Source organism: Scomber japonicus, chromosome 20 (assembly GCF_027409825.1).
Source record: "Scomber japonicus isolate fScoJap1 chromosome 20, fScoJap1.pri, whole genome shotgun sequence".
NCBI lineage: Eukaryota > Metazoa > Chordata > Actinopteri > Scombriformes > Scombridae > Scomber > Scomber japonicus.
In genome coordinates this window covers 6,162,332-6,171,598 of record NC_070597.1, presented here as the reverse complement: position 1 = coordinate 6,171,598, position 9,267 = coordinate 6,162,332, and the positions used below count along the sequence as shown (strand labels likewise).

Genomic DNA, 9,267 nt, shown 5'->3' with positions numbered 1-9,267 from the left:
TGGTCATTATGGTATAATTTATTTACTCTCGTTCTACTTCTATTGAGTCCAGTTGGCAATCTATCCTTTGTGTTTGTTTTCCTGATTAATATGCAGAGTGGCAAGGACCAGTGACAAGATCTGGACTGGAAGCAGGTAACAAAATACTCAATTACAAAATCGATATTTCATTTTGATTCATTCTACACAGGCAGGACTGAAAGCATACCCACTATAACAGTTCAAAGTCAAGGGAAATTTGAGTCAGCCTTTTGTATAGGCACAAACTGGCTGATATTGCATTAAGCCTGGCTAATGTAGTTTGGAAAGATAAGGGTCCCCTAGCTTGACATCATGGGTATTGATGCCAACTTGTGGTGCAACTCACATGTCTCAGTCCCACCTCTGCAGTTCTGTATGTACACACAAACAGCTGCAGGATCAGCAGTTTTTGGTAATAAAAAACAAAAAAAAAGTCTTATAATGTAGCTTTTATATTGTGTTTCTCTTCTGTGTAGTGAATACTTTACGTTCTTGTTGTTTTGGACTTGGGAACCATGTGGAATATGTGGTTTCAGCAATGATTTGTTTTTCTTTGTCCACTGCTGGAAGCCTGTATTCACATGTAGTATCACGTGTCATGTACTCCCAAATAGGGCTGATATTTTAATGAAAATAAAGAATTCATCCCCTCTGCTGGAAGGAGGGATCATTTATAAGTAATTCATTAGTTACTTTTATGACTTAATACATAATTAAGTAACCAATCCTCATACTTTCTCTCATATTTTTCTTTAATATGCACTTCTACATACATACAGCATAGCAACAATCTGTTTCTATGTGGTAATTGGCACAGTCTTGTTTACTGTAGTCCATCAACCTGCACCAAAAAGCTTTTATATGTAATTGCCTTTAAATTATATTTATATGGGAGGGGTGTTGGCACCAAAGGGCATCCAGCTTCACTAAAAGGCATACTTTATTGTTCGTGATCAGCAGCAGTGTATTTAAAGGTGTGTCTATGACCCACTCCTATGTTTTTTATAGCATTGAATATTGACCCAAGTTTTGTGAGACAGCACTGAAAAGCGTGGTGGCGACACACAAAAGCTTCATCGTAATCGTAACTCTTTGTCAGGGATGTCATGCGTGTATTCTGCACAGCACAAACAGACAAATATTGAATGTTCAGCTTGCACCATTGGCCTTATGAGCTCTGACTGACACACAGACAGCTGAATGACGTGTGGATCTGTGTCATCCCTGCAAGTCAGGCTAAAGGCCAGGGTTTTGGTGTTGAGTCAATGATTTATAAGTCACTTTGGTCACTATAGCTTTGCCAAATTGCTATGTTTACCTAATGAGGTTTTCCAACATTCATTATGGAACTTCTGGAGTGTACTATTTGTGTGTTTTTATGTTAAATGCCTCATTTGGGAATATATGCTGGACATTTATCAGATTCAAAGCTGGGGACAGAAGTAATATCTTTGGTTTGGTTTCATTAGAGCTGCAGTCAACAAAATAATAAATGCTTTTCATCTTAATTGAGGTCAAGATAAAGAGAAATGTTTCCTTCTTCTACAGAGTCAGACAAACTCTTGGACAAGTTTTATTTTTCTCTATATGGGTTATGTGCCACCCACTGGGTAAATGTTTTAGAGTTTAAGGCAAGATATGTAGCCCGTTAAACTTCTATGGATTTAATGTAAATCAGATTCCTCAAAACTATATGTAAAACAATCTTATCTGAATACCTAAATGGTCTATAGAGTTCTGTAATAATGTATGGAAATGTATTTAAAACATTATGGGAGTGGAATCTGTTCACTGTATGTGATTGAAGAGATAAATGCTATAAATCAGGTCATGTATGAATGGTGCAGTACAACATGAAATGAGCCATTTCTTGCATTTAAAATATTTTTTATTAAAAAATATTCAAAACTGTTCCAAAAATACTTTCTATAATGTTCAAAAATACATTACTATTAAAGGTGAAATAACACACAAAAATGAGTTTGTTATTATCCTTAAAGTGAGGTTTAACACAGCAGCTGCAACCAAATATTACTTTGTTAAACTCTTGTGTTGTCCTTTTCGCACACAATCTTACTTCGCTATATTCAAAACATGAGTCTTTGTAAGTGCCACTGGGCATCATGGATAGTGTTTTCACTTAATGTCACACAGTGTTCACAGAGTCCAAAATCCAATTGACAATTTCCCATTGATCCCTTAGGCGTCTTCTGATGATCATTTGGTTATGTGAATGCAATAAGCACCTGAGTAAAGTCTTTTTTTTAGGATCCTGGAAGAGATTACTCTGCACTTCCAGTTTTATTAGTCTTTATAATCTGAGTTTGAGCTCACACTCCCTTTTTGTTTTGCAGGCCCAGAGCTCCGTTTACGCAGTATGGGATGATACTAACGGTGACCAGAGGCACGGTGGCGCTCTTGCAGAAGGACAGCAGGTAGAAGAGAGCTGCGGTGTGTGTGGGAGGCTTGAAGGAGTCAAACAGGTGCAGCAGGACCAGAGAGCTGATGACGCACCCTGCTTTAGCCAATGTGCTGCTGCTCTTCTTGGTCTCAGTGTAGAGGGGGGAGTGCAGGCCCAGGCCCAAACCGAACAGGGTGCCCATGTTGCGCAGGAGGCTGGCAAAGGGAGTGGAGTCTAGATGGACCCACTCTGGGTTAACGCACCACTTCTGGGCTTTCTCCAGGGTCCACAACAGGTCCACGCCCACGGTCTTGAGCAGCAGGTAGAAGCCGACGGCAAAGGAGGTCAAGAAAAAGGTGGTGTAGAAGTACTTCTTCATGCTTGCGTTGTAGATCCACTGAATTCTGTTGAAGATCTCAGCGACTATCATACCTAAGATCCAGTGAAACACATTGGAAAGCCCAGGTGAACATTATGTGCCACATAAAGACTCAGGGTTAAAAATTGGCATAAGTTTATCCCTAATGAGACATCCAAACACAGACTGAAATGATTTATTAAAAATGAGCATACTGACCTGTGATAACACCAGCAATGACCTGATGGGGGAAGTGGGCAGCAATGAAGACTCTTGAGAGACAGACACACACCTGGACTCCCCAGAACAGTGTCCACAGAATGGCCTTCAGATACCTGTCAAAATACAAATTCAGACAACTTAGGGTTAGTTGCAACAATTGATCTAAATCAGTCTGGTCTTTGCTGATCATGGTCTGGAGCTGAGTAAGTGAGGAAATCTTTTAAAGCAATATAACAATTAACACAGTTATTTTTCTTTGCTTATCATGAGAACTTAAATCAATCAATCAATCAATCAATCTTTATTTAGATAGCGCCAAAACACAACAAAAGTAATCACAAGGCACTTTACATATAGAGCAGGTCTAAACCGTACTCTGCAATTTAATTTAATTTAGAGAGACCCAACATTTCCACATGAGCAAGCAACTTCAGCTGCACAGACGTCAAAACAACTCATGAACAGTCCCCCCTTTTCAAGCAATAGTTCTCTCTCTCAAGTCAATGATCAACCACAACACAGAACAGATAGAGTGTCCAAAGTGATAAGCTCCGGACAGAAGAAACGGGTAAACAACACCGACATCCATGCAAAGAGCTCTTTGACTCACCATTCTTTGTTGGTGGATTTCTTGCTTCCAAATTTCTTCTTGCTGGTCGTGATGGCGAGGATCGAGGTCACCAAGGTGTAGTAGACGCCTGCAGCTCCCATAGCATGGCCGGAGGGACTGCCTGGATAACACAAACAAAGAGGATAGACATAAGTGTCCAAGTCTCACCCAAGCAGAGTCTTATCCTCATGAAAGTAAGGAAAACTAAAGCAAGCTGCACTGGAAATTTTGTGTATTTGGTTGTAGTTTCAAAACTTGAATGAATGAATGAATGAATGTATATTGGGACAAGTAGGCAATTGTTTTGTGGTAATGTAATTTGGGACTATGCACCATTAAAGTACAATTACAACTGACATGAAAAAGGTCTGCTTTAATATTTGATCTATGTCTCAAGATCTATACCTAAAATTTTACAGCTCACAAGCTTACATTTGTAATTAATTGTTTTTGGTCAAATTATCATACAGCAAACCCTATGTCAAGGAATAATAATATTTCAGGAATAACATAAGAGAAATGTGGGGTTAAGAGGGAGCCAGCATCTCATTTTTGCCTCTAAGCAGGTTGGTGGGGTTTGGGTTATTTCTCACCTGGTCCAGTCTCACAGGTCATAGGGTACTGCTCAATGTGAGGAGGAGCAGAGGTTGAATAGTAATCTGCCTCAAAGACCCACCAGTAAGGCCTCTCCCCGAACAGAATCCTGAAGATGACAACAGAAATATGTGCTTGTTTATGATCTAAATAAACTGTTAAGGATGTTAGATTTCACATTATTTTGCTCCCAAACTCAAATTGAAAAGGTATATTTGACTCACCATTTGAACACCAAGTTTAGCCAGTCTCCAATCACAGCCACCCAGATGAGCTTGATACCCACTGACGACCGCAGGTGAAACCAAAGCGGGAAGAAGATGAAGAAGGTGTTCCTGAGATCTGCAGCCCAGGACACCCAGAGAAACAGACCCTGGGCATCCTTATAGTTGGTCTGCAGGTAGTGGGTGCTGCTCACCCCAAAACCCTGTAAGGAGTCCATTAAAGCAGTAAACATCTTAGCTCTTCAGTCTGCTGATGTGTGAGTCAGTTAGAAAGAAACACGACTGTTGCTATCAGTGACAGTGAGCTGGTTGTTTTTATACCAGAGGGACCCACTACCCAAACGCATGCTCACGCTGATCTTTGGACCTTTCACATGTGTAATAAAACACTCAGAGAGTTTGGGAGGTTCTTCACACAAACAAGCTGAAAAGATAGCGGGAAAACAACGTCAACTCTTTCTCACTGAACTACTGTATGCAGCACAGAGACAAGAAGTCACCTAAATTAACGCAAACTTACAGAGTGATATTAGCTTTTCATTGGGCTGCAAAAATATTTTTAAATACCAGCTATGTCCTTTTTATTTCTTAGAACAAATAACATACTGCACAGTGCTTTGGTTTAGACAAAAACTCACTTTAATGATCGATTTTCACATTATTTGTTTCACTCATGCGGACTCAACATGTAATAATTTGTCACTTATGTAATTGTGCTTTTTGATGATTTGGTGAAAACATCTCACTGGTCAGAAAGATGGGGTAATCCATTTGTGGGTTACATAATGAGATCAATGATTAAATGATAGGGTTTGAGCTGAGTTGAGGAGATAGTTGGTGATAAAACAGAAAAAGCTGATTGGCAAGTTGTAGGTTGTGCACAAGTTACCCCTCTGTAATGTAACAACAGGTAGATCTGGTGGGGAAATCACCACAGTTGAGCTCATATTTCATCTGGTTTTGAGGGAATAGGACACATTTGTGATAAGAATGGCATCACCTAAACTCAAGTACAAGACAAAATGTGACTATTTATGGGACACGAAGGATAAATTCTGAGCCAAGATCAATGGATTTCACAAGTAACTGGCTTGGAGTCAGAACAGAAGCTCATTTGCGCTGATCAGAGAGAACAAAGAGGTTTCCTAGAAAACTGTGATCTGTCAGAGGGGCGGCAGGTGGTTTCTCTAATGATGAATTTTAGCAGAGGTGTCTCAGGGGTGTAAAGGTTAGTAGAAGTGCAGACAGCTTCCTTAATAAGGGACTGTCTGCACTCACTGCTGCCCAGAGGCAAACAAATTTGCCAGCCTTGAGTAAAGTCCAGTTGGGATCACACACACCGAGAGAATAGACTGGACTACCTGAGAGAGCTCTGCAGAAACCAAAACTGACAAAAAATTAGAAAACACCCCTGATTCAGTGCATCAGGATCTATCATGGATCTTCTCCACAGCTGGGGGGTTGAGCTGGCCGTCCATCTGCAGACCAAATACAGCAAGTATGAGAGCTTGTTTAGCCTTGCGTCCACAGTGGCCGATCTGCACACCACTTTCTTCTGTTGGTTCCCAATCTGGTTCCACCTGCGGAGGGACACGGGGCTCAGGCTCATCTGGGTGGCCGTCATCGGAGACTGGCTCAACCTGGTCCTGAAATGGTAATCTGTTGAAATCTCAAAGTAATGGTGAACACAAATGTGAAACACAAACAAAAAGAATGAACTGTTGTATTTTGAGTCTCTTGGTCTGTCCGTGGCAGGGTTCTTTTTGGGGAAAGACCGTATTGGTGGGTTCATGAGACCCGTTTTTATGGAGCAGAACTGGCCCCTTCTCTGAAGCAGTTCCCCATCACATGTGAGACTGGACCAGGTACAGCTCATAGAAAACCTGAAGTAGATTAATATGGCAGTTTATCTTTCATTGAGTAATTGATTAATCTTGTCTGGAAGAATGTTCTGATTGATCTAGTACAGTGAACTATCAACCTCATTAATACTCCAGTACATCATGAATGCAGATAACATGAACCATGACTTTCTGTGAATGAATATGATCCTCATTTGTGATAACTAAACACCAGTACGTTTTTTTCTAAATTGGGGAAGTCTGGTTTGGATAGTAGTGTAGACAATAGTTTTGTGATCACGTGCTCCAGTTTTCTTTGTGTACACATGCCTGTGTGCGTATGTGATTTCAGTGTTGTCGTCACAATTCGACAACTGTGTATTGACTGTGCACTTAGAGACTGTACATGTGATATCAGGCTACGGTTAGAACCAGGTTAAAGCACTTCTGTCTGGCTTTCTTAAAGCATTTGTACCAGGTCATAATTTGTACCATTGCTCTCTTTGAGTCCTCTATAGTTCTCTATGGCCTCGCTTGTAAGTCACTTTGGATAAAAGCGTCTGCCAAATGACAAAATGTAAATGTTGAAAATTAAGTTTGTCACTATGCACTATTATAGAGAGCTGCAGGATTAACACTGATGAAACAGGCATGAAACAGACATTTATCAACATTACAATTTACACACTATGTGACCTGTATTTCTTGCCAATGGAGTTCATAAACCCAGAGAATAAGCCTAAAACTGTTCCTTGCAGGAAGTCCTTCAGGTCACGCTATGGGTGCAGCAGGGGTCTGGTATGTGATGGTAACAGCATTACTTGCTGTTGCGACGGAGAAAAAATGTCCTCCGTTACTACACAAGTGAGTCTTTGGCAATACAATCATCAATTTCTTTGGAGTCAAATAAAACTATTATCTTCAAATGTAATTCCACTGTTGTCTGATTCTCTGGGACACAGCGCAATCACGTTCAGTTGTTTATTCTGTCAGATTCTTGCAAATAAATTTGTGGACGCTAATGAGCCTGGTAGAGCTGGTGGTCTGCATGTCGAGGGTCTACATGGCTGCACACTTCCCACACCAAGTTATTGTTGGAGTTATCACAGGTTAGTCCTCACAGATAACTAAGAAATCAATATTGATACAGTTGATGATAATTAAAGTTTGTTGAAGATTTTGTGATTTAACTTGGCTTCCATTTTCATACACATAACATTTGGAAAACAGAGTTTAGGGATGTTATTAGATTTCACTGAGTCCACATCCACTAGACTTTATAAACATGATCTTATAAATTATCGTTTTAATTCAGAAGAGTTTGAGTGACTCACTTACCTATTTTTGTATCAGGTGTATTAGTAGCTGAGGCTGTCTCCAGGATGAATTGCATCTACAGTGCCAGCATGAAGAAATACTTCTTCATTACTCTCTTCTTGACCTCCTTCGCTGTGGGCTTCTACCTCCTGCTCAAGGCTCTGGGCGTTGACCTGCTGTGGACCATGGAGAAAGCCCAGAAGTGGTGCATCAGAGCTGAGTGGGTCCACATGGACACAACTCCTTTTGCCAGCCTCCTGCGTAACATGGGCACCCTGTTCGGCTTGGGCCTGGGTCTGCACTCCCCCCTCTACAACAGCATCAAGAAGAAGAACACAAGTGCCACTTTCAAGATGGGATGTATTATAGTCTCCTTATTGTTGCTGCAGCTGTTGGATGGATGGACATTTTCCTCTGAAAACCAAATGACTTTCTATTGCCTGTCTTTCTTTAAAAGTGTGGTTGCTCTTTTAATTCCCACCACCCTGGTGCCTTGGGCTCTCTGCTGGATTTGCAAGGAAAAGAGAGAAGACAAGAACTTGTGATTTAGGACCAACTTCTTGTTAAGGGTTGATCATCAGTTCAATTTTTCTGTATATATTTTATGATTATTTTCTGCCACATTTAAGACACTATTATTGTGTTTGCCTGGAGATTAATTCCATGAAAAGTTCCTGCAAAAGTTTGACATTTTGGAAAATAAACGTTGCTTTCTTGGTGAGAGTTAGATGAGAAGATAGATACTATTCTTATGCATTAAGTATAAAAGCTCCAGCCAACAGCTGTTTATCTTAGCTTAGCATAAACACTGGAAACAGCTTGGGCCAAAATCAGCAGGCAACAAAATAGGCCAACCAGCACCTCTAAAGCTCTCTTATTAACATGTTATATTTTGTCTGTTTAATCTTTAATTGTAAAAATTACAGTTTAAGCTGTGAAGAGTTTTTCCTGTAAAACCACAAATTCACTTCTGTTTTTGTTAATTAGTGAGCTTTAAGGTGGTAGTCGGTTTAGTTTGTTAGCCTTGGGACAAAGCCAGGCTCATACTTAATACCCAAACATGAAAGTGGTATTGATCTTCTCATGAAAGTGAAGTGCGTATTTAGCAATATCAAACAATCTCTTTAAAAAGAAATGTTACTGTTTTTTTTAACTGTTAAAACCTGTTAGATAAAATCACTGGTCTTATAACCCCTCTAAATATCCAATTATGGTTGTTAATTTTTGTCTGCGTTCAAATATTTGTTTAGGATGACCTTTTTCTACCTTTCTCTACTTTGCTGATTCAGTGTCAACATGAGAATGCACATGTAAATGAATATTTTTTTATAAAAAATGTAGGCAGCACTTCAGGGAACAAAAGTGCTTTTTCAGCTCAACGCTGAATAAATGATGGAAGGAAAATAGCTGTTTGCAGTTTGAATAAAACAGTTTTTATAACCATCTTCTTTCTTTAAAGAGGAGTGCTTATTTTAGAAAAACTGCACTAAAGCTTGCTCAGAATATCTCATACTGATACTGATTAATTCTTTGGCAGGAACAACCAAATTAAAAATTAACTAGAGCACGCTCCATTCACTCAACAGTCCCACATAGTGACACTGCCTGTCACCACGGCCACGAGCTTTCAAAGGAGACATGGAGGGTCAAGGGGCAGTATGCAATGCAGACAACACGTG

General features: G+C 40.0%; 2 protein-coding genes across 2 annotated transcripts; one reads left to right on the top strand and one right to left on the bottom strand.

The window, feature by feature from the left end:
• Positions 1–1,893: 1,893 nt before the first annotated feature.
• Positions 1,894–4,714, bottom strand: g6pc1a.2 (glucose-6-phosphatase catalytic subunit 1a, tandem duplicate 2). Its single transcript, XM_053341528.1, has 5 exons — positions 4,431–4,714; positions 4,206–4,315; positions 3,613–3,733; positions 3,000–3,115; positions 1,894–2,854 (listed from the first exon to the last, which is right to left on the bottom strand). Exons 1-5 carry the CDS (start codon positions 4,661–4,663, stop codon positions 2,352–2,354), a joined length of 1,083 nt encoding a protein of 360 aa, XP_053197503.1. The 5' UTR covers positions 4,664–4,714; the 3' UTR covers positions 1,894–2,351.
• Positions 4,715–5,845: 1,131 nt separating this feature from the next.
• g6pc1a.1 (glucose-6-phosphatase catalytic subunit 1a, tandem duplicate 1) lies at positions 5,846–9,046 on the top strand. Its single transcript, XM_053341530.1, has 5 exons — positions 5,846–6,084; positions 6,186–6,295; positions 7,030–7,135; positions 7,265–7,380; positions 7,625–9,046. The coding sequence occupies exons 1-5, from the start codon at positions 5,867–5,869 to the stop codon at positions 8,131–8,133; spliced, it is 1,059 nt and encodes a 352-aa protein (XP_053197505.1). The 5' UTR covers positions 5,846–5,866; the 3' UTR covers positions 8,134–9,046.
• The last annotated feature ends 221 nt before the right edge of the window (positions 9,047–9,267 follow it).

What these genes read in the sequence shown, in the direction of transcription:
- g6pc1a.2 (XM_053341528.1), bottom strand. Translation starts at nt 4,663, where the DNA reads ATGTTTACTGCTTTAATGGACTCCTTACAGGGTTTTGGGGTGAGCAGC. An exon ending in CTAAACTTGGTGTTCAAATG is followed by an intron (nt 4,316 to 4,430) that starts GTGAGTCAAATA and finishes TGTCATCTTCAG; the next exon opens with GATTCTGTTCGGGGAGAGGC. An exon ending in CATTGCTGGTGTTATCACAG is followed by an intron (nt 2,855 to 2,999) that starts GTCAGTATGCTC and finishes ACTGGATCTTAG; the next exon opens with GTATGATAGTCGCTGAGATC.
- g6pc1a.1 (XM_053341530.1), top strand. Translation starts at nt 5,867, where the DNA reads ATGGATCTTCTCCACAGCTGGGGGGTTGAGCTGGCCGTCCATCTGCAG. An exon ending in CACATGTGAGACTGGACCAG is followed by an intron (nt 6,296 to 7,029) that starts GTACAGCTCATA and finishes TGTTCCTTGCAG; the next exon opens with GAAGTCCTTCAGGTCACGCT. An exon ending in TATTGTTGGAGTTATCACAG is followed by an intron (nt 7,381 to 7,624) that starts GTTAGTCCTCAC and finishes TTTTTGTATCAG; the next exon opens with GTGTATTAGTAGCTGAGGCT.